The 25,568-nt window shown below is 38.8% G+C and overlaps 2 protein-coding genes across 4 annotated transcripts in view; one reads left to right on the top strand and one right to left on the bottom strand.

Annotated features, from left to right (window-relative positions):
• The window catches only part of LOC136421323 (phosphatidylethanolamine-binding protein 1-like), a 29,492-nt gene extending 16,700 nt beyond the window's left edge, over window positions 1-12,792 (bottom strand). The window contains exon 1 of one of the 3 annotated variants that reach the window (XM_066408562.1): window positions 12,682-12,792. The gene's annotated coding sequence lies outside the window, so the exon portion shown is untranslated. Of the gene's footprint in view, window positions 1-1,336; window positions 1,474-1,856; window positions 2,067-12,681 lie in introns of those variants that run through there. The other 2 variants (XM_066408571.1, XM_066408551.1) reach the window with 2 other exon arrangements.
• Window positions 1,031-25,566, top strand: LOC136421316 (small ribosomal subunit protein uS9m-like). The gene is made up of 12 exons (XM_066408540.1): window positions 1,031-1,176; window positions 5,926-6,117; window positions 8,974-9,036; window positions 9,489-9,519; window positions 11,620-11,699; window positions 12,791-12,876; window positions 13,949-14,027; window positions 19,115-19,240; window positions 19,667-19,709; window positions 21,627-21,735; window positions 24,136-24,305; window positions 25,243-25,566. Exons 1-12 carry the CDS (start codon window positions 1,057-1,059, stop codon window positions 25,332-25,334), a joined length of 1,191 nt encoding a protein of 396 aa, XP_066264637.1. The 5' UTR covers window positions 1,031-1,056; the 3' UTR covers window positions 25,335-25,566.
• The last annotated feature ends 2 nt before the right edge of the window (window positions 25,567-25,568 follow it).

The following is a 25,568-nucleotide window of genomic DNA, read 5'->3' as shown; positions in this document are numbered from 1 at the left end:
TATCACCTTCTCTACCAAAATAACACAAGTTGTCAAATGTATGAAAATCTTGTTTTCACAAAAAAAGATACCGTACCATTTCCTCATAAATCATGTAAATAAGGCCCTCTATGTAAGATTTGTTTCTAATAGTGGCCACATTTACTTAACTTCCAAATGGTGCAAAAATGAAATCCCCATCATTTACCACTTTGGATTTATAGTATTTTGTAATTAATTATGCAAATTAAGTATCAATTTGCATAATTGATATCTATAGATATTTATCTCTTTCTCAGTTACGTATGTCATGTGTTTAAGAGTCCTATAATAGAATTCAGCTGATTTATTAACTGTCCTCATTAATTATGCAAATCAAATATTGATTTGCATAATTGGCATATGATTATGTAAATCATCACTTAAGCTATCTACACACCAAAAATTATGATGATCCGTCATCCCCTTCTTGCGTTATTCTCTTTCAAAGTTTGAGTCAAAATCAGTTCCTGCAGTTCCAAAAAAAGCCGCTAGGGGGTCCAAATCTACAGGACATATTTTCCTAACAAAGAGCTATCCACCACTTAAAAATTATGACTATAGTATGTTCAGAAGACGAGATTTGAAAGTGAAAGTTCCCCTGTAGTACCATAGAAAGTCGCTAGGGGGCCCAAAATCCAATCATCACAGTCTCCCACAGACCTACCCACCTACAAAATATGAAGACAATACATCCAGGCATTCTTGAGTTATCGTCCCATGGACTTTCACATTCCTGTACAATTCCTAGAATTCTTGCAATCTGCACACAATATAGTAAAAATTTGGCTCGCCCCGGAGGCGTCGCCAAAAACCCAAAGGGGCGAGTACGCCGCTCCCGGGATTAGAACCCCCGCCTATCCCGATCCGCACGGCTTGGGAAATCAACGCGCTAACCACTAGGCTAAATGGTCCGGACCAGTTAGAATAGTCAGTTAGTGGAGGTTGATCCCCACTGTTACACAAGTTTAAGCTCGTTTAAATCAAAACTCAGGGAAAACTCAGAAGTTTTGCGCCTGCGCACTTCCTACAACCAAGATGGCGGCGCCCATGGCTCCTAAAACGCTCACGTCTTGCGGTCGTTTGTTTTTGAGATTTGCTTCTTCCCTCACAAGAAACAGTTGTGGGAACGGAAAGCAGTTCACGCTGAAGATTAAGGTAATATTTACATGATGGTAATTATGTTATGAGATGGAATTTTGCTGCATTCAGGGACAACCAGGAGAGCCACACCTCAAGCCCGCCGAACTTACCGAAAATAGTAACACCGTGTGACGTTATAATAGCCGTCTAACTGGCTGTAACACCAACATCTCACCTTACTCATGTAGCAGCTGTAAAAGAGGACCTGTCCGGAGCTCCGAAATGAAAATTAGCATGTGAGGTGTAGAGGAGTAATTTCAGCTTCCTAATTGTAAGTGGGTCAGATCTAGAGGAACTACTACTAGTAACTAGCGCATCGCACTCCCCTGGGCGCTTTACCCCAACAAGAGGGGTGTTGCCCAGTACCCGATCAAGATCAAGAACTGATCTAATACGATATGCCTATTAAAAACACCACAAACGGCCGCAAATCGGGTTTGATATGCAGTGTAAATGGGGCACGGACCTTATGTCGCGCCCTGGATACATTGTCTATGCAATTATGAATAAGTGATAAGGTATATCAAGGAGGCTATATAGCCGTGGCGACTAACGAAGGGAGTTTTTGCTTGATATTACATATACTTTCCCTTCTTAGTCGTGGGGCAGTACAGAATTTGACTCGAGCGACGCCGGCCTTCTAACTTGCACGCCGGGCCCGATTCTTGTTCTCCCTGAACTCCCAACGCCCTTACCTGCGGCGGCGGGCACTTGAGCAACGCCGGAAACCCCATGTTAATCCACAACAGGGCTTGATGCGACAGAAGTCAATGGAAAACAACATCGGGTCCACCATTTTTGGTTTGAAAACAGAAGGAGAGGAACGTCATCGCTACGTCATCGCTTGTACAGCCTGATTGGTGCATTTACTCACATGACTAGGCTTGACCAATGAGGCTGTACAAGCGATGACGTAGCAATGACGTTCCTCTCCTTCTGTTTTCAAACCAAAAAGCTAAGCTAGGCTATAATTAATAGAACTTGGCCTTTATTTAGAACTTAGGAATTAACATTCTTTAAGCATCCGTAAGTAAACTTCTCGTTGAAAAAGGGCAGTCGGATGGACGCCCGAAACGTCCGATTTTTATCAAAATTTATCCAGATGTAAAGTTTAAATTGTACTACCTTATTTGCTTACCTGGATGTTTAACATTCATAAACGTATCCCAAGCGGGAGTTTGAATATTTGTAAAAACTGTACATACCAAGCCACTTTTCGGCCAGAAACTTTTCACAGACAACGGTCAGCAAGGCAAAATAATTCTAAAGACTTGTCGAATATCTTGTACAGGGACTGAACACATTGAATTCAAGGCAAGAGAGACCATTCAAAACCCACGATGTTTACTTGTTTTCGTTGAAAATTTTTCATCAGAAATAACAAGAGTAGTACTTACTTGCTTCCATAGTGACAGTCTCAAGTCAAGTACACATGGAAAAAAATTCTGGGCTCCATCACAAGAAGAGCCGAGATCAGGAAACATAACGTTTAACTAAAAATCAGAAACAAAATTTTGATTTTAGTGTGATACAAAATGTAATGGTCTTGATGGAACCCAAGCTTATAATTTGTCTGTACATGTAGGTTACTTATTAAATTGTTTTTAGCCTTGTCCAGTACCTTCCAAGAATTACTGGTGTACTGGAAAAATATGCTCGCCATCGTGTTTGAACTGAAATAATTGACCGCTGTTTAAAAATATTCCCGTTCAAAAATGGTCGCCAGCCATTTCTTTTGTTCTTCCTGAGCTTGGCTTGGAATCAAGACACCCGTGAAGTAAAATCAAAACGCTAATACATGTATGTTCAGACACAGCTTGGAAGGATTTTTCCATCGGTGTTTTCCATTTGTCGACCTAGCTTTCTTTCAAGTAAAGATAATCACGAGCTGGCGTTTGTACTTTTCCGAAAAGGTTCTTTGTAACAAATTGCCGACGCCTGAAGTTGTTGACAAGGGATACGTCATTTTGTCCCAGCATGGGTAAACAAGAAACACAGACACCTTTATTTTCAGAACATAAAAACATTATTTGATATCTGTTCCTTTCATTAAGATATTCTTCTGTAATGAATAACTTGACATGATATGTTGTTAAATGTAGAGTTCAAACACACAACCCTCAAGATTCCCACCTACATTACAGTAGACTGTCCCAATAACTCGATATGACGCCGCCGCCATATTGGATGCCCGGCCGCCCAAAAATCCAAACCAAACAGACCGATTTTTTTCATGATTTCCCGCCAGTTATCAATAGAAAGAAACATCGTCATATCCTCGTCATCGGCAACATTTGGGTCGTTTAGAACCGTCGCAAATCAAGTTTGTCACGGCCGCGATAGGCAAACTGTGACGACTCGGACAAGACGCTAACATTCTTGTGTTAGCGGGAGAAAATTAGGATCGAAAAAGAAACGGTCATCTTGAGCCAAGGGGTGTCTTGTAGACCCGGTCGTTAATCAATACTATGTTTGGTCGTTAATCAATAATTTTTGTTTTATACTGTAACCATCGAATCGGGCATTAAACTTGGGTGTTTTTTTACATCATATCTATGATCTTTTATGCACTGCCGTGTAGGCTCTGTGACCAGCGGATGGGTGGAGTACTAAACAATGGGCCCTGAGAACAAACAGCTAGCGTTTAGACCATCGTGGGAGGTTATATAGACCATATGACCTCCTTGGTATTTTTTATTCATGATTGCATAGACATGTATCCAGGGCGTGACATGAGTTCGGTGCCCCACATATTTACTCCAGAAGGTCAATGCAATTTATCAATCATCGGTCAGTGTCCAGATCACGTCCAAAATATCTCAAAATTTGTACAAATTATCCTTTACATCAATACACTAACAAACAAGAGGCAAAACACGTTCTAGTAAAAAGGGTAACTTTTTTTGCTGTTCCATTCATCGAAGACCTCCTCAATTGTGAAATTGTGAAAATCTTAAGGCAGCAATAAGGCCACACCAATTTTATTTGTTAGTTCTCTGATTCAGCTCTAATATTTTTCCCAAATAAAAAAAAATAAAGAATTCACCACACCTCCCATTCAGGATATTGTTACTCAGTATACATAGGCCATTCAACGATTTTCCAGTATAGCAAAATGCCCTGAATGCCTGTACCGGTATTCAGTTTCTGTCTGCCAATGTTTTTATATCCAAAGTCTATGTATTTTAGAAGTACATGTATAAAAACTGCAATAATTTTCAACAAACAGTTGAAATTACTGTACAACGGGAGTACCATGATGACTTGGTTGCTTTTTCAAGCTGAAACTTTTATGGAATTTTTTGGCGACGCCTCAGGGGCGAGCCAAATTTTTACTATATTGTGTGCAGATTGCAAGAATTCTAGGAATTGTACAGGAATGCCTGGATGTATTGTCTTAATATTTTGTAGGTGGGTAGGTCTGTGGGAGACCTTGTAATGATTGGATTTTGGGCCCCTAGCGACTTTCTATGGTACTGCAGGGGAACTTTCACTTTTAAAATCTCGTCTTTTGAACATGCTATAGTCATGATTTTTAAGTGGTGGATAGCTCTTTGTTAGGAAAATATGTCCTGTAGATTTGGACCCCCTAGCGGCTTTTTTTGGAACTGCAGGAGCTGATTTTGACTCTAACTTTGAAATTGAATAACGCAAGAAGGGGATGACGGATCATCATAGTTTATGGTGTGTAGATAGCTTAAAAGATGATTTACACAATCATATGCCAATTATGCAAATCAATATCTGATTTGCATAATTAATGAGGACAGTTAATAAATCAGCTGCATTCTATTATAGGACTCTCAAACACATGACATATGTAACTGAGAAAGAGATAAATATCGATAGATATCAATTATGCAAATTGATACTTGATTTGCATAATTAATGACAACATACTATAAATCCATAGTGATAAATGATGGGGATTTCATTTTTGCACCATTTGGAAGTTAAGTAAATGTGGCCACTATTAGACACAAATCTTGCATAGAGGGCCTTATTTACATAATTTATGAGGAAATGGTACCGTAACGATATCTGTTTTTGTGAAAACAAGATTTTCATACATTTGACAACTCGTGTTATTTTGGTAGAGAAGGTGATCGACTGATATGATTTATGCCGCAATTATGCGAGGTCCTTATTTGCATGTAGGTTAAAAACAAAAACGTTAACAGAGACCACCATCTTTTTATGTTGCCAATCTTGTTGTTTTTGCCAATTTTTTTTTCTGCCCTGTTGCTCTTAAACCAACCAATTAAATTGGTGTGGCCTTATGAAGTTGAAATGAATAAAATTTGCAGGAAACCCTTTTTAAAAACCTATTTTCAAGTTGGGCCTTATGAAGTTGAAATAAATAAAATTTGCAGGAAACCCTTTTTAAAAACCTATTTTCAAGTTGGGCCTTATGAAGTTGAAATAAATAAAATTTGCAGGAAACCCTTTTTAAAAACCTATTTTCAAGTTGAAGAAGTCTGCCTTCTACTCATGTAAACAAGGCTATTCCCCCAAAGTATGCCAAGGATTTCAAATGAACAGCCTAAATATCTTATATAATTATGCATAACACGAATACAACTTTCTGTGTTAAGAAATGACCACAAGATTAACTTCACACATGGTCATGATATTATCTTGAGTAAAATTGTTTACATCCATCTATATAACCGCCTGCATTGATATCAAAAGAAAATATCTGGTGCATATACATGTAGCATAAATGCACCAAATCTGTTATTTTTTTGTTGTCTCAATGCTTAGCCGCCTCAGAGATGCCTGTCAATCTCAGCTACTCGGCAACGGCAGCAGATCAAAGCCACCAGCAGTCTGTCGGACAAGCCTTACACCGAAGAGTTTCTACAGGAGATGGACAAGGAATACCAGCTGGGGAAGAGACACCTAGCTAATATGATGGGAGAAGATCCCGAAACATTCACACAGGAGGATGTAGATGTGGGTTTTTTAAACAGGAGGGTGTATAGAAGGAGGTTATCTGTAACATTTAAAAAGGAGTGTGTGGATGGGGTTATACATTTAAACAGGAGGGTGTAGAAGTGGGTTATACATTGGAACATTTAAAGGAGGGTGTAGAAGTGGGTTATACAATGTCATTAGAACATTTAAAGTGGAGGGTGTAGAAGTGGGTCATACATTAGAACATTTAAAGTGGAGGGTGTAGAAGTGGGTTATACATTGGAACATTTAAACAGGAGGGTGTAGAAGTGGGTTATACATTAGAACATTTAAACTGGAGGGTGTAGAAGTGGGTCATACATTGGAACATTTAAACTGGAGGGTGGAGATATGGTAGTCAATAATACTGTAAATGCAGAAATGTTCACAGTGGTTTTATGTTCGCGTTTTTTGGGGTGAGGTCTTCATCTCTAACTTAAAAGTGCCGCAATTTTTTTTTTCCCTCCTACCCCCTTGTCTATTGGAAGCACTACGTACGCGTACTGTACATTGTACAGTTACTGTATGACACACCTGTTATGGTGAATACGCACGAATGCTAACAAGGCACAATATCATAGATCCGATCTTTAAGCATTGAATACAATCATGTATCTATCAAGAATGCACTCAAATTAAGGAGTTGTTACGCATAATTTACTGACAGTGCTGTAACCAGAACTGTAATAGTGTAAATGGCGATGTTTGTACGTAGGCAACTCACAGTAGTCTACATTAGGCCACAGCAAGTAAATTTTATCGATGACATCCTCTGCAGACTCCAAATTTAGTGTGCGCGGGCGAAAAAAACACAAGATATACACATTTTCAAACTTGGATACCATAAAGCATGTAAGAAGAACTGAAGTGATAAAACATGGTATTACAAGCAACAAGTCTTTTATCCCTGTATTCCATACAGTAACTAACACTGATGTCAATGTTAAAATCATTCTAAATTTAGATCCGGGTTAGTGAGCACATCAAGGTCTACATGTGCAAATGCCTTTTTTACGGCATCTTGAACATTTTTGCAATGGAACTGACAGACGTTTGAAGCATATTTCCCCGTTTTTGGTATATTGACCATTGCCAAAGGGTAAAAATTCCCAGAAAAATTCTTTTATTTCAAAATCAGGCAAAAATCAATGCACGCGCTGATGTCATTCATAAATAAAATTTAGTTGCTGTGGCCTTATTATATTATTAGAATATAATTGTCTAGTTCCATGAGTGTTCGATGTTTGCCGAGGACTTGATCTGCATACTGTGTGCAGTAGTATACTGCATGTATATGTAGTAATCTGATTCTTAGATACTGTACATGATGATATGTACGGTCGGAAGGGACCGGAAGGAATTCATGAACAGGACGTCAAAAGCCAAGTCACTAGAAGGTGTGAGGCTGTGTGTTGGTTTCTGACTAGCTGTCCTTACTAAAAGCCGGTGGTGTTTCTGTAGTACTAGTACTACTATTGTTACCTTCGCCCAGAAGGTTATGCAGAGGGTAGCGTTTGTCTGTTTGTTTGTTTGTAGTGGCACAGGATAACTCGAGAATGCCTTGATGGATTGTCTTGGTATTTGGTATGTTGGTAGGTTTTGATGAGACCTAAAAACGATTAGATTTTGGGCCCCCTAGCGGCTTCTTACGGTACTGCAGCGGAACTTCCTGTTTTGATATCTCGTGTTCTGGACATGCTATGGAAATTATTTTTGAGTGGAAGATAGATCTTTGGACAGAGAGTAAGTGGTGTGGGTTTGGGCCCCCTAGCGGCTTTTTTGGAACTGCAGGAGCAGGTTTTGCGTCTGACTTTGAAAGGGAATAACTCAAGAAGGGCTTGATGGATGGTCATGATTTTTGGTAGGTAGATAGCTTGAGTGATGATGTACATGATTAGACACTTCTTATGCAAATTAGTATCTAATTTGCATAATTAATGAGGAAAGTTTATACATCCGCCAAATGACATGATAGGACTCTGAAACATGTGACATATGTAACTGAGGAAGAGAGAAATATTAATTGATATGAACTATGCAAATGAAGACCTCATTTGCATAATTAATGAGAAAATACTATAACATGATAGCCTTGATGGATGGTCATGATTTTTGGTATGTGGATAGCTTGTGTGATGCTTAGTATGATTGGACGATAATTACGCAAATCAGATTCTAATTTGCATAATTAATGAGGCAAGTTTAAAAATCCGCTTTGTTCCATGATATGACAATTCAAATTGTAACTGAGGAAGAGAGGACTGTTGATAAATAGAAAATATGCAAATGTGGGCCTTATTTGCATACTTAATGAGTAACTTCTATTATTCGACACTGGCAAATGACTGCAATTTCATACATTTAATCCTTTTTTGTGGCATCGGGACTTTATGTGAATGTTAACATCGTTGAATCAAATTATGCTAATAAGGGCCTCCTTTGCGTAATTGATGATAAATTTGTTAAGCTCATACTTTGGACATGTTATATTTTAAGACAATCAACTGGTATGATTTATGATTGATGAGAAACACTCCTAATACGTCACTCATAAAGGTTAAAATCATTTGGCGAAGGCAAAGTTTCAAATGCGAACTTAAAACCACCACGGATTTAATGAAATCTGTACAAATTTTATGAAAAACACATAGATAACTATGCAAAAATATACAAATTCTATTTCAATAAGATTTGTGATCGTTAGCATACTAATTTGTGCATTTTTCATAATACTTGTGCATTTTCGCATAAAGATTCGTGTGTTTTTCATCAAATTTGTACGAGACCTTGGACCTGCACCCTTAGCTGGTATTGAAAGTTTTTACTCAAATATTTGAACTCTTTTTGTATCAACAGAGAGCCATAAGTTACCTTCTTCCATCAGGATTACATGACAAGCTGGCCAGACCCATGCTGAAGGTAATGATAATATTTTTACAGTGAAGGTAAATGTGCTGCTCGGTGTACTGACACTGTGTTCAGGGATGTTCTTTTACTCCAGTGTTGGTTATTAGCAAAAATTGGAATTGGGAATATTGCAGGTTCATTGTGCATGTATGGATTAGTGCTATGAAAGGGCTATGAAAACACAGTCTGATTTTTGGGAGTAGTGCCAGTCATTCATGGGATCATATTTGAAACTCACTGTTACCTTTTTATTAATATTTGTGTGCATCTTTCAACCAAGGTGATCATGGTCAACCCTAAAATCTACTCTACTAGTAACTACATTGTAAGTGTTCCAAGCTCAGCCATATCAATAGACAGTGTACATTAAGATCCTTTTGATTTGATCCTAATGAATATGTCCCAGTACTACATGTAAGACCTAGTCTGTACTAGACTGACTGACTGTTTGACTTTTTTCCCAGCCTCCAGATCAAATATTTCCGAAGCAGAAAGGTTTGTTTCCATTTTCTTGAGTAATCTTCTTTAAACACTTGATTTTTTCTGGGGCAACAGACATTGCAGCTTGAAGCTTGAAGCCATACACAAGACCAGAGGAGAGTGTTCTGATTCGGCTAATGATAGTTTTCTTAATCCAACAATGTTACGTTAATTGCATTGGCAACTTGACCTTGAACCTTGAGTAGGCAGCAGTTGCATTATACAGCATCAATATTCTGATAACCCCCAAGTACCCTTCAGATCAATTACAACCAGGTGTAACATAATTGTTATATCATGAACAACCATCGGACAAACCTCAACTTGGCGGCTGTTAAGAAACCTTTGGTTGAACTTAAAGATTGAATTTGCAATGTGCTTCTGGATACTTGCTTTGGGTCAAAAATGGACTTTGATTTTTTTCAATCAAACATGGTCTGATTTGTGTGAATACAGTCAAACCTGTCTATAGCGGTCACTCAAGGGACTGGCCAAAACTGGCCGCTAAGGACAGGTGGCCGCTATGGAGAAAATGTCGATTAATTGATCACGAGTGACACATGTTTTCAGTACCCACTGAGATACATTTATTCACGGTACAGTACACATGTAAACATGTAAGGCACATTTTAGAAATTCGATTGTTGTTCTTTTACTTCTATTATGGGCTTGAAAAAAGAATCATTGTATCTGCCAACTCCAAAATCCATGGCTTGCTCGAGCTTCATGTCTGAACAGACCAACATCGCCATACTTAGCCGTGGCGACTACAGAAAGGGCGTTTTTGCTTGTTAGTTATATACTAGCCCTTTCGTAGTCGTGGGGCAGTCCACACAAAATGTCCAGGTGAAATCCATCCTGGGGAGCGCTTTAGAAACTCCGAAAACCCCAAGTTAACCCACAGCGCGACTAAACACGGCACGAGTCAATATAAAACAGCTCCGGGCCGCCATTTTCCTTCAAACTGGAGAGGGGATGACGTAACGAAAACAGTGTAGCCTGGTTGGTGCGTTTATTCACATGACTGAGCCTGGCCAACCACGCTGCACTATTTTCCTTACGTCATCCCCTTCAGCGCCATTTTGGATGAATTCCCGGGGAAAACAGAAATATTGGGCCGGCAGTCAAACATATCTCGAACTTAGTGCATCAGATTCATGTGCGGGTTGTATTTTCCAAAAACTGGATTTTCTTACAAAGATAAAACATTCTGGTTTTCTTTATTATTATCCTATCAAGTTGAGTCCACATGAATTTGATAACTGCATAAAAAGATTTTGAACCCGGCATGCGATGGCGATGCGGCTTCTACCGGCGCGGCGTGACCGTTATCGGCAGTGTTACTGTACTTGCGGGACTCAAAATCGTCTGGCCGCGACCGCGTTGGACAGGTGGCTGCTATAGCCTAATTCTTAATGCTTATGTCAATGGGAAAAATCCAAGGGACAGACAAAAAGTGACCACTATGGGCAGGTGGCCACTATGCAAAGGTGACCGCTAATACAGGTTTGACTGTAGTTGTTCATCCCTTTCCACCCTTAGCAACTTAATCTTCTATTGCGTTGACCCCAAAAAAATTGATGTGGAACTTCATCAGCAATTATCCCATACGAACCAATACTTCCCATCATGCATCACATTCACACCACATGGGTCTGCATGAAGGGGCACCACTCAATTCATGGATTACAAATCAATAATGGTTCATTTATTTGTTCATCTGTGAATAATTTTTGCAAATTTGGTTGATCATGTATTCATAAAGATGTGGTCTCTTACAAGTAACACTTACTTCTAGTCTTGTGTATTCCTTCAAGGTCCCTTCAATAGTATCACTTTGGATTTTATTGTATGTATCTGGGTTATTGTCTTACTTTTGCTATCTACTTCATGTACGTATTTAGTACGTACCATGCATTTACAAATTACATTACATTTCAATACAGCATCATCTCTTCTTTGTACAAAGAATATAGAGATAACTAAAGGTCTTCATTCATTATTCTGTTGGTAACAGAATAATTTTAACCACTCGCTTTGATGCACATATTTTCAAGGAATGAAGATACATGAACTAAATGATATGATTATGAATGGGTTCTTCCTTTTTTGTAGCCCTTCAATGGGGGAAGGATGGTAGACCATTCAGCTTTCTATTCTACACTGGCAAGGCCAACTACTACGGTCTCATGCACGTGAGTTGAACTTGAATGCACTGTGTTTGATCTATCATCCATGTTCATGTACATGCATTTACCACATGTACATTGTGCATGTACAGACCACTCGTTGCCTGCACACTGGTTTCCTAGTTCTGCCTTCTGAGAGGAGACCGTTGACAGCAGTTAGGCCACACTAGATTTATTTGTTTGTTACCGGATTTTGAAATACAATGCTTGATTGAAATATTTTGTTGAAAGTCTGAGGACTGCGCTTTGATGCACATATTTTCAAGGAATGAAGATACATGAACTAAGATGCAAGTTTTCCTCCCAGCCTTCTGTATTCATGAATTGGTTTGGCCTGTGCTATGATCTGCAACACATTTTCTGGTAGCCTAAGTAAGGGCCCAGATACAATTCAAGTAGATGATATATAGTCAGGCGCTGCAGAAGGCAATACTAAAACATATCATTGGAACATACCAAGAATGAGATTTAAGTGTCGATGATAACAAAATGAACAAAATGAAAAGTCCGTAGGACACTAACGTCTATGAAGTAATTATGGAGTTTGCGGTGTGTAAGATAAAATTGATACCCTTTTCATTCCAAATTTCAGACAAATCCTGCAAAGATCCTCATTTGCATAATTGATATCTATAGATATTCCTCTCTAGCTATGTCACATGTTTTAGAAGCCTATCATGAAATGCAGGGGATTTATAATCTTTCCTACTTACTTATGCAAATTAGCTCCTGATTAGCAATATTTGTATCCAATCTATCTACCCCCAAGCCAATAATCTTTTTTCCTTGGCCCTCCCCCCCAGGCCCCTGCAAGCCCCCCCCCTCAGGCCCCTGCAAGCCCCCCCCCCTCCCCAACACCAACACCCACCTACCACACTAAATATCGTACAGTCCCTTAGTCCGGAATCTCAGTGAGTCAAGCTTGTCTCCAGATCTAAAGGAATTTAGGGAGAAGAGATGCTGTTTTTCAAGTGACCAGTCCTGTTACCTTGAAGTGGCCTTGTCCTGTTCCATGATGACTGTCAAGTAAAAAAATCTCAGCTCTGTGTGTGTTTGAAGAGACAACAATGTTGTCACTTGTCCTATGTTCCACCCAGGAGGCTGCCCAGATCCTATCTCAACTCAACAGACATGAAGACAAGATGTTGATCAAAGGTGTTCTCCTACCAGAGCCTGAACCTTGGTAACAACTGCATTTTGTATCCTACTTTTTTAACTGAGTTAGAATCCACACGGTGACAAATATATGCCCAAAACTAATTGTGAGCACACCAAGAGGTATCCCCTTGGTCTCCGGGTAGTCAGCCGGGACAAATTTGTGGCTTGGGGCCCAGCCAGGGCTACACCCCCTACAGGCACCAGCGCACATGTGACCGTAGCATTTGTGGAAGAGCAGTCCACCTTGTACAGTGCCCAGAAATAAAAATGATTCCTCTCTCTGATTTCTATCATGATACATGTATGTACCACCGAGCCTGTATTCCTGTAGCTAGCCACACTGAGTTTCTTCCGCAATCTCTGCATTGTGTAGGCTGCAGGTACTTGCTTAGAGCCCAGAGTGCTGTGTACAATACTGTGCTGAACTGTTTCAAGAATACTGCCTTAGGACACAGAGCACGTACTGTAAATTTGAAATGTTCGCTGCAGTTTTATTTTCGCACTTACCTATTGACTGCAAATTCATGACACCACAAATATGCCTGTTCCCCATCTATCCTTAGTCCCTTATCAAGCTGTATGATCAACCTTTTTATTTTTATTGGATCACGTTTTAATCTCATTTTTTCATAGAGTAGGCCACACTAGTTTGATTATCTAACTTAGTTCTAAATACTTTGTAAAACTATTGTACTGCATATTAACAGCACTGGTTTAGTAACAATTCACAAAAGAGGAGTTTTTTGTATGTTCCTACATGTATGTCATCATACAAAAAAAAAGGCAGTGAAGATAAAAACATAGGCAGATAAAAATGAATAACATCAGACATGCACGTTAAGTTTATGATTTCTAAATGTTTTGTAAAAAAAACAAGTATCAAATGGAATATTTCCAGTGGATCAAGAAGTGGATGTGTACTTTTGTTTCTGTTTATAATTAACATCAGTTGATGGGCCCTGATGTACATGTAGATTGCCTCCTTTACACCTCTTGTGAAAGAGTCTGCTGCTTGGGGCTTGTTGGCACTTACCATTGATGGAGCGAAGTCTGCCATTTCTAATTGTTTTTATTTTTTCCCTCTGGGTCCTGTATAGGCCAGAATTTAACAAGAGCGTGTGGATCGACAAGATTTCAGTGGAGAAGATGATAACGGAAGCCATGGATGACCATCAGGTGAGTATCTGATCGAGAGTTGAGAATATCTCAGTGAGCTGTGTAGCGAGTAACTCTTTTTCTCTTTCATTCAAAATACACTGTAGTCAGTACTAGTACTCATCAGAGTAAACTGTCACATTTGCACATTCAAATCAGTCTTTATGCTCTCATAGTCTCATTATATTAATGTTCTTCTCCATGGCATGATAAATTTTATTATCACATACATGTAGCCAGATGGCATCGACCAATCAGAAGCCTTCATTCCCAATGTGTTATGATGATATAATCACCCGTCCACCCATTCCATTATGTAATGGGGGAGGTTATCTTTTGTTAACACTAGTATAATATTTATTTGTTCCCAAAAATTTTTACTATCTTAGATAAATCAAATCTTTTGTAAGCATATGACAAAATAGAATAAACCATTTCAATACTAGAAAGGCAACATTTGCGAGCAAATACAGCATGTTTAGCCATACTCCTCGCCATGCAAAAAATGGACTCTCCCAAAATAACAATGGACCATTCTAAAATACTTCCACTAAAAAAATGGATCAAAATTGAGTTAAAAAACAATTATCAGTGTCTCCATACAGGAATGGAGTCTTCCAGTAGCACCTGAACATAATATGGACCAGTCCAAAACCATATCCACTTATTAATTAACGAATACACTTCTGCTAACAAATGGACTTTTTCATAATCATTCCAGCTCAAAATTGAAAGAAATAATTACAGAATCCTCCCCTTGCAAGAATGGGATATTCCGTGCCATCTCCATGTAAACAAGAGTTCCACGACCTCATATCTCCATGAACAATTCTATTCATGCAAATGACTTACACACAATGACTTACACATTTGCATAATATATGCTTGGTCATAAACACCTTTATCTAACTTACACATGTTGCAATATTGACAGTACTATAATTTTCCAATTAGATTAATTATGGTGCTTTTGCATTAATTATGCAAATTAGGAATTCATTTGCATAATTGGTATCTGTTGATGCTCCACTTTCCATAAACTACATATGTTACATGTATTTGAGTCTGATAATGGAAAACACTGCAAATATAGATATTCCTCATTAGCTATGCAAATTAAGTCACAATTAGCATAATTTGCACTTTATTATGTACATCTCTGTCTAAGCTACCTGCATACTAAGTATCATATTGACAGTCCTATAATTTTCCAATTAGATGAGATATGGTGTTTTGGATTAATTATGCAAATTAGGAATTTATTTGCATAATTGATATCTGTTGATGATCCACTTTCCATAAACTACATACGTTACATGTATTTGAGTCTGATAATGGAAAACACTGCAAATATAGATTAACATCATTAGTTATGCAAATTAACTCATAATTAGCATAATTTGCACTTCATTGTGTACATTTCTGTCTAAGCTAGCTGTATGCTAAATATCATGGAAATCCGTCGTTCCTTTGTTCAGTTATTCTCCTTAGAAGATTTTCACGATAACGCCCCTGCAGTTCCAGAGCAAGCTGCTAGGGGGCCCAAACTCACACCACGTCTTCATTACACCACAAGCTATCTGCCACCAAAAAATCAAGACCACAGCACGTCCAGGTCAAGAGATACAAAAATTGAATTTCTGCTGCAGTACCAAGGTCACATACCAGGGGGCCCAAAATCGACCTTGAATTTCGGCTTCACAACACCTGCCCACATACCAAATATCATCGTAATCCATCCAGAGGTTCTTGAGTTATGCTGACTACAATAGTCCGGAAACACAAACACAACAAGAGTTCCACGACCTCATATCTCCATGAACAATTCTATTCATGCAAATGACTTACACATTTGCATAATATATGCTTGGTCATAAACACCTTTTCTAACTTACACATGTTGCAATATTAACAGGCCTATAATTTTCCAATTAGATGAATTATGGTGTTTTTGCATTAATTATACAAATTAGGAATTTATTTGCATAATTGGTATCTGTTGATGCTCCACTTTCCATAAACTACATATGTTACATGCATTTGAGTCTGATAATGGAAAACACTACAAATATAGATTTTCCTCATTAGCTATGCAAATTAAGTCCCAATTAGCATAATTTGCAGTTCATTGTGTATATCTCTATCTAAGCTACCAGCATACTAAATATCATGGAAATCCTTTGTTCCTTTGTTCAGTTATTCTCCTTAGAAGATTTTCACAATAACGCCACTGCAGTTCCAGAGCAAGCTGCTAGGGGGGCCCAAACCTACACCACTTCTTTATTACTTCACAAGCTATCTGCCACCCAAAAATCAAGACCACAGCACGTCCAGGTCAAAAGATACAAAAACTTAAGTTCTGCTGCAGTACCAAGGTCACATACCAGGGGGCCCAAAATCAACCTTGAATTTCGGCTTCACAACACCCACCCACATACCAAATATCATCGTAATCCATCCAGAGGTTCTTGACTTATGCTGCCTACAATAGTCCAGAAACACAAACACACACACACACACAAACACGCCAAAAACAATATCTCCATTTTTCATGGAGATAACTAGACCAGTGGAAAAATATCCGCTGAAAATTACACTCTTGCGCATAATCAACCCACTTCAAAATTGAATTAAAAAAGATCAACCCCAGGGAAGAATGAAGTTTTCCATAGTATACATAATGATATATATTAAGATTTGACAGGAGAAGAAGGAAATGACCAAAAACAACATATTTCAGCGATAGTATGGGTGAAATATAAAAATGTGACACCACTTTGTTTGAATGCATGATTCAATAGTATACACTTTGGGTTGAAAATAACGAAACCAAAAAATTCTTTATTTAAAAAATCGTTTTGAAAGGCTGTATGGCAAACATTTGAATGAGGGCCTGTGTACATGCCAAATTTCACATTATTTTGGTTTAATACATATAGGAACTGGAGATGTGTATCTTTTTTTTTTTAAAGAGTGAACAAAGCCATGTAATCACATGTCCTAGGAATTCCCATACCATATTTGGCATGAATACTAGCCTACACCTGGGCCAGAAATGCAAGATAATTAGATCAACTCAATTGACCAATCAGGTGGTCGCAAGGCTCACAGGCATACAAGGCCAGGTGCAAGGCACTTGGGGTCACTGACCTTTAGGTCATATGTAGTATCGAAAGTGACAGAAGTGGCAAATATTGCCAAGAAAGCCCAAAATAAATTGTTTTGAAGATATGTATGCCAAAAATGGGAATGTAGTCCTTTAAATAGTTGTTCAAGGCACATATACAGCAAATTTCAGGTCATTCGGTTGAAACACCAGGGCGCAGGAGGCCAAGATATGCATCATTTGTCATAAAAACCTCAATAAAATCACTTTCAAGGTCAATATCAAAAAAAGGAAAAAAACGCACATTGGTTTTTGCCTACATTACCTTTGTACCAAATATCAGGTTATTTGGTATAAAAATGACAGAGATGAATCCATTTGAAGATTTGACAGGAGGAGAAGAAACTGAGTAAAAACAATATGTTGAGCCATACTAGGTATGGCTAAACATAACAAGGGCAGAAAGAAAACAGTATGCACCCCCTAACTGTAAGTAGAGCCGCCCACAGCATTGATCAATCAGAAGGACATCCAGTAGGGAGGAATGATGATAATAGATAATAGAATAGATTTGACATGCCAAGATTGCAATGGTATTAGATATTATCTGCGGAAATTTTGGTTTTCGAAATGAAATCTATATATCATCTTCTGTACAAAAGGGACAAATGTAAATTCTGAAATGCATTCTTAAAGGCATCCAGAGCATTTTATGAGGCTTGAAACTTGAATAAAAGAATCAAATTTTTAGTCATTCCTACACATAGTAAGTTTCAATAACACTATACCATTACATATCGACATTGAAGGAGCAAAGATACGATGTCGTTGTGTGGCGAGAACTGGTAGAAAAGGGTAGACGTTACAGTGGACCTCTGCGGTGGAGGCCAAAAATGAGAATACCTTTGTAGTGCTAACTGAAATCCCTTGAAAACCTTTCTTTTCCTTGAAAATCTTTGCCCAGTCTGGATACTTTTTTGGTTAGAAGGAACGGGTAGGGTCTGAGCTTTCCCATGTTATTCAGAATTTGTTCAGTTCACCAGATTAGTTGGCTTAAGAACATATGTGAGTAGTTTGGTCAGGCCTGCCATGAGCGGATGAATACAGACGAAATCTGGGTCAAATGTAAGGTTTCTTTACTCCCGGGATCTGTACTCGTCGTTTGAGCTGGAGCTATGTGGTGCAGAAGAATTTTTGAGATTGAACTTTGGGTAAGTACTTTCACAAGGTGTCGTTTTAGTGCTTCTTAATATGCTTATCTGCAATGAGGACATTCCCCTATAACATCTGCCCAAAATCCAAGTCTAATAGACTGATCCTGACTGTCCATCACTGTCATCAGTTTTGCATGTCTACGTTTTAACGGAGGTAGGCGTGGCTATGGTATCGGTCTATTTACACTAGGCGCGTGAAACTAAAAGATCACCATGTAGCTTATTTTTGTGCCGCTTTTGAGCACTTTTGATAAGAAGTCCTCACACAAATGTGGTAAACAGTGGCATTAAATGTCAATTCCATAAAGATTGGAACAACTAGAATATTTTGAGTTTTCAAGACAAGCCTCATAAAATTCTCCGGGTGCCTTTAATAGTATAAAGGATCTATGCGTCAGACAGGAATTCTCTCCTCTTATATGGGTCAGTTTGGATAGGCTATGTGATAAAAACGTTAATGACCCGCCTATTCCTCGGTGTATATGGTGTCATAATGCCTGGTATGTGCTTCGCTCTCTCGGTGGTTTTATTCCGTGGTTATAGCACATGACCAGGCGTTATGACACAATATACACCTTGGGGCGCGTCATTAACCCTTAAGTATTATCTGACAATTTCTTCAAAAAAAGTCACTAACTTGTGCTTGTGCAATGTATGACACCATGTATACATGTTATTATATGATTTACAAAGTTGTTGTAGATGATTTTAATCACATCCTCGAACAAGGTACATGTATGATGTGTCCATGTTATTCACCAATGATACCGATAATGTAAACTATACAGTATCGGCGATTTGTTGAACTGATGGAGCACATTGCAAGGCACCCATATGCAAAACGGTCGTCCCAGTTTATCCTGAAATTCCGCAAGGAGCTAGTGGCAGTGTCCATGAAACAGCAAGTCCACCCTGTAAGTATCAGAGAAATACAGCTCTAATTTTACCTGCCAACGTTGAATTTGGAATGGATAGAAATTGTAACTCTTTCCATTTCATTTTCAGTGATTTAGTGTACAGAACTTAATACTTGTCTTAAAGTACAAAAATGTAATATTAAAGTTTATAATTTTTTTAATGATATATTTGGATTTAGAAATAAATTTTGTACCAAGCCATTTGATGCTAAGTAGTGGTTTACGTTATTGTTCTGTAAACATTAATTTGCACTGTGTGAATGTCCAAAACCAAGCAAAATGTACATTGTTATATATGTTTCATAGCTGTATAATTATATACGGGTGGAAAGTATCATTTGTACATAACTTCATAAGGAATGTAGAAAATCTTAAGTGGGTCAAAGAAGACTGTTCCAATAGTTGACTTGTTCTTACTTTCAGCTGATGTACGATGAGAATGGTGTAGCCTATATGGAGGCTGAAGGTGAGAAAATGTGCTGTCCACAACAATGAAGGTTACAAAGTTACAAAACACTTTTTTTCACTAATAATAGTACCATGTCTACAGGACTCTGGTATGACTTGTATCTTTATATATCTTGATTATTATTTCCATTATTGAGCTCCAGGAAAATCATGTTGTTCTAGCTCATTATTTTTTAAGGTGGTATACATGTACAAAAGCACAAAGTATGTTTTTATAAATAAACTTTGCACAAAAGTTTGGAAACTTTACTTTGGTTGATCATATTTCCGTTGTTTCTTGATCAGTTTCAATGCATTATATATCGTTGGAAAGCCTGTGTAATTTCCTTTCCTATGATACCTAACTCATTATAATTGCGATCTCATGGAGCGAGCACCAGGCCTGCTTACGCGAGTGGGTTGAAGAAAAAAAGTGCCCAAATTTCCATGCTAGTGTTAAACACTCAGCGCACCGCCAAACCCATTAGTGGTGGTGTTGTCCACATTCTGAATGGAACAGTGTGTGCAGGAATGTAATGTTCACAGCTACAGATAAGAGTAGATTTATTTAGACTGTTGGATGGGTAAATGAATGTGTGAGCAACAAGGAGAACCCTACGCTTACTGTTGCACAGATAGACTGACTGATTGTTTTGTTGGAGTCAGTGTCATGGTGTGAGGCAGTACAACGTTAACTGCCAGAGGAAAAACCAGGCTAATCATCCTAAGCAACCTCGATGTGTCAAGACATAGAGACACCTTTCTCAATCCAGTCACATTTCCAAGATCCTTACCTCTGCAATATGCAAGATCTGCAAGATGATGGTGCACATCCATACAGACCACCTCCGGGATGCAGGAATACAGAGGATAGAATGGCCCTCCTGCAGCCCAGATCTCAACACAATTGAACACAGTCTCAGACTCTGTGATCACTGATCAGCTTGGGCGAGCTGTGCATGCAAAAATGATCAACAGAACAACACTGGTCGACCTGCGACGACTCCTTGTGGAAGAATAGCCAGGGGCCGCGTAACAAAACTGATGACAAGCATGAGGAGGATGTGCCGGGCTGTGGTGACAGTGCATGGCTCAGTGCATGTGTACTCAGTCTTAAGCCACCTTCATCATAACTGAGGCTCCTGTACGCATTTTTTGTTTGTTTGGATGAAGACTATCCTTGGCTTTCATATCAATGTGTTTTGTTGATTTAAGTTTCATATTACCCTCGTACAAAAGTCACATGCTACCAGCAGAAGAAAAAAATTCTGAATTGAGCGTTTGACAATAGTAGGGTAATCTGGGCACTTTTTTATGTGACCTGCTCGCATAAGCAGGTCTTGTGTTGTTGCATTAATTTACAACCATATTAAGTATGGTATCATGGGAAAGAAAATCACACAAGTTTGGTAATGATATACTGTATAAATCATTGAAATTGATCAAGAAACAACGGAGATATGATCGACCAAAGTTAAGTTTCCAAACTTTTTGTGCTGAGTGTATATTATCTGGTGTGTCACATATGCATGTACATCAAAGGAGCCTATCAATCCTGTGGTAACCTGCACTATTTGATTTCCTCATTTCACACGGATAAAAATGAGTTTTAGTCAGTCAGGGATGTCATCTCGGATGGGACGTAAGGCCAGTTTGAGAAGAGCCAGTTAAAGAACCTGCCACACTTATCAATAAGAGGGCATGAGTGGATCAACCGTATCTATTGGTCTTACACAGCTTGTACTTATTGCACAAAACTGGTGCGTTACATGAATGTATACTTTGAGGCATTTTACTGGTTATGCCATACAAACAAACAAATCTAACCCATTGATAGCAATGACAAATTGATGGCAGTGACAAATTGCATTGCCTAATGTGTAAAAATCTTTTTTTAAACTACTGACTTACATTCCTTTTTGCTTGGTCAATAAAGGAAGGAGGAAAAGTTCCAGAGCCAAGGTGACCTTGAGAGACAGAGGTACAGGAGAGGTCACAGTGAATGGACTGCCACTGGTCAGATACTTTAGGAACGTTCAGGACAGGTCAGAGTTCACACTTAAATGTCTCATACAGGTCAAAGGTCAACAGAGTAGGGCAACACTTTGTCAACAGTTTGTATGACTGCTTTATTAATTTTGTACATCATTCTCTTAAAACATTACAGCCTGATAAGTAACGGGGGGTGTCCATAGTCCGATAACAGTTCTAAGTGAATGCGCATGTCTTTTATCATCGTACATTTTGCCCTGAACCCACCAAAAACAAGCTTAGATCTTGTAACAGGCATATAACTGTGATTAAAGCTACACAGACATAGTTTTCATTTAAACAGTAGCATTCCGCACTTTGGTTTTATTGCACACAAAAGTCACAGCACTTATGGGGTTTGCATTCTAGTGGAACCTTCCAACACAGAAAGGGGGTCCAAACTCCGGTAAGGTGACAAGCAGGTCATTACTGTTCATGTTTAAGCATCACATGTGAATAGAATTACACTAAAGCCTTGCAATATCATTTTTTGTCGCAAACATGTGCCATATTTTGCATTACAGTAATTGTTCAAATACGGTGAGATAGAAATTTTCCCTCTCACGGCAAGATCAACCTGCCGCCGGCAAACAAAATGGCGGGACATTGTTTACGTTGCCTGCGGTCGTATGCCTTTACACTTTCGGCTTCCTTGATGGTCTTTTCAACCTTGTTATTGGTAGCAGCAATATCTATGGGATTTTTTTAGTCAGTAGGGTTAAATTTTCTGGAGTGGTCGGCGCTCTACCGGCAGGTTGACTAATTTAATTGTGTTAGGCACCTCTTTTGGCTGCCGTCATACGTGATTGGTAAAGATGGCGGAGCGACAGGATGAACACTGCGGCGTTATTTTAACCCCGATTATCCAACTTTAAAGGCAACGATGGTATATAGGTTTGTTTTTAGAGGAAATCTAATGAATGTCCTTCCTATATGTGGTGGTATCTTTTTACCTGTTGTATTCTACGATGAACAATTAAAGAGTTTCGAAGGGCATGTTCACGATGCATTCGCTCGTCAACCCGCACAGAAGGCGTCAGACTTGTGCAATTTTTAAAATCTTTATCCGTTGGGGCTTACCAACTTCAACACATACTCCAACTTCGTGTTGATATACATGAAGCTTTAGTCCATAACTAAGTGTATTTATCATGTGCAGCTACCCATTCATATCTCCGCAACAACAATTTTTAAAACCTTACCGGACTATGGACCTTACCGGACTATGGACACCCCCTGAGGATGAATTGAGACCTTATGGCAAACGTATACAGGCAAACAATCAAAAGAATAGGCTCCTTGGCATACGTCCCCGGATGGCGGCGTATACCGTGAGAGTGTCGGCCTACATATGAAATTGTAAAAAAAACTCTGGTCTGAGACCTCACTACCGGGAGCTGCGTGCCGTTTATTGGTGGTCCATGGGACACAGTAGTCCATGTCAATAGCCCCTATAAAAGTTTTTTAATTTTCCTTTGCTGGACCTGACTGGGAGCAGACTGGTAGGAGAGGCGATCGTCCCTCAGGCGAAATAACTCCCTTCACGGCATAACTCCCTCGGCGGCGAAAGTCAGTATTCGCCGCCTCGCCCTGGAAGTCTGCAAAATAACAAGTCTAACTATAACTTTAACAGGGTGCAAGAGCATGATTAGAAGGCAGGTCCCTCATAATGGTTATTCTTGGCAACCTTATTAAGATAGACATGGACTGTAACAAATTCCTTCATGTCACTCATGTACATATAGGTGTCATGTTGTGTTAAATTATTGACAAGTGTTATAGTGGTATGTAGGGGTGGATACCGGTTCGACTTAATAAGGTCCAAGTCCAAGTTTAGGTCCAGCAATTTAGGTTCAGGTCCGGACCTGGACCTGATCCTGTCCAGTTGATGTTTTGTTTTATTAGACCAATATTAAGCATAGAGAATTAATACTGACACGCAAAACTATAAAAGTTTCTTGGTGAGAAAACTTTCAAGATAAACCAGTGTTTGATATTTGAATGTCGCACTTATTTTAAATGCCTTTTTTGTCAGAGGGGAGACTCAAAACACTTTTTATGAAACGAAATAGAAAAATATATTTGTACTTTGTTCAGGTTTTTTTGGACTCAGGTTTTGGCTTTCAGGTTTTTTGGACTCGGTTCTCGGATGTTATATAGGTCCGAATCAGGTCCAGTGAACTGGTATCCACCCCTAGTGGTGTGTTCAAGACATGGTAAATCCCAGTCTGACATACATGTACAGCTAAAATGTTCAATAACCAAAGAAATAAACTACTATGAATTGGTGAGGCTTTGATATATATACCTCACATATACATGTACATGTATCTAGCATTTGTCATCAATGGTTAAAGCAGAGACATGTACAAGTACATGTAATTAAAAGTGCCTTCCTTTGCTTGAATCTACAGAGAACAGATCATGCTTCCCCTGGAGTTTGTTGACAGACTGGGGCAGTTTGACGTGGAGGCGACTGTGTGGTGGGGTGGGACCAGCGGCCAGGCTGGGGCCATCAGACTGGGCATCTCCAGGGCACTCTGCAGCTTCCTGACTGAACCAGAGATAGAGAACATGAGACTAGGTAAGGCCCTGGTCACATGGTTCCTACCATACAATGTAGGTCTGTGATAGTAGATTGAGGGTATTCTTGGGAGAGTCACAGCTCTTTTGTACTGTCAGTAAAGCTGTAGATCCATGTCGACAGTCAGGTTCTGTGATGGCCCCACTTAAAATCCTTTGAGAGAAAAATCATGCAACAAATATTACCATACCTCAAAGTTTCGGGACAGAGTTCAAATCTGACTGGGATATTAGATCAAGTATGCAGTATTATGGGCTTGAAATAGATCAGTAATTGAAAATATTTTGGTGAGTGGAAAGACATCAAGGCTTTTTTTATAACTAATATAAGTGATGGTTTTGTTGCTTAATGACCCACATACAATGTAGCTGCGTTTTATATACATAATCATCAATGAATTTATGCCATTGGAGATAGCAGAAAATTTTATCAGTGACAGGAAGTACTTAGCTTTTCCATCCTATATAAGCAGTTAAAGGAGAGGATTTGTTTTTGTCAAGCATCATTGTCAAAAAGATGATATTTTTCTGGTCTCAAATTTACATTTCACTACAGTTTCTACCCCAAATAAAGCAACAACAGACGATGTAAAAAAGTCAGAAGGAAAGCAGCAAGAAACTGCTTTTTCCGGATTGGTAGAGTTTAGTGGCACACCTTTTGTGGAATTGCAGGATCTTAAGAATATCAACTTATTACACAATCAGAAAAGAAGCTGAGAGGACTTAATCTTACCAAACCTGTCTTAAAGACTGGTCTGAGACCTCAAGAACTTAATCTCAACTGTGACAGCACATGTATATAGTCATTAGGTCTTTGTTACATTGTACATGTAACTATTTAGAAACTTTCTTGTGTGTGTATGCAGCAGGATGTACATGTTGTAACAGGTTTATTACAAATTCACATATTGCATTTTTTTCATTCTTTTCTTATCCAGCCGGGCTCCTCACTTCAGACCTACGAAGAAAGGAGCGAAAGAAACCTGGGCAGAAAAAAGCAAGGAAGAAGTTCTCTTGGAGAAAGCGTTAGATGCCTAAGTTACTGCATCAAAAGTATTTCTTTGACTGACATTTTCATTTTCTATTTCATTTACGTACAGCAGCATGTGATAAAATTTAGAGTGCTGAATATGATTGTTGACATACAATCTAGATGGTCTGAACTAGAATATACCAATATTTCTAAAACGGTATCTGTAGACAGCATTATTTTTTTGCTGATGTATGATAAGGACAAAGCACATTAAAACAGATACATTACAGT

This window comes from Branchiostoma lanceolatum, chromosome 1, assembly GCF_035083965.1.
Source record: "Branchiostoma lanceolatum isolate klBraLanc5 chromosome 1, klBraLanc5.hap2, whole genome shotgun sequence".
Classification (NCBI taxonomy): domain Eukaryota; kingdom Metazoa; phylum Chordata; class Leptocardii; order Amphioxiformes; family Branchiostomatidae; genus Branchiostoma; species Branchiostoma lanceolatum.
This window is presented reverse-complemented; position numbering and strand designations above follow the sequence as displayed.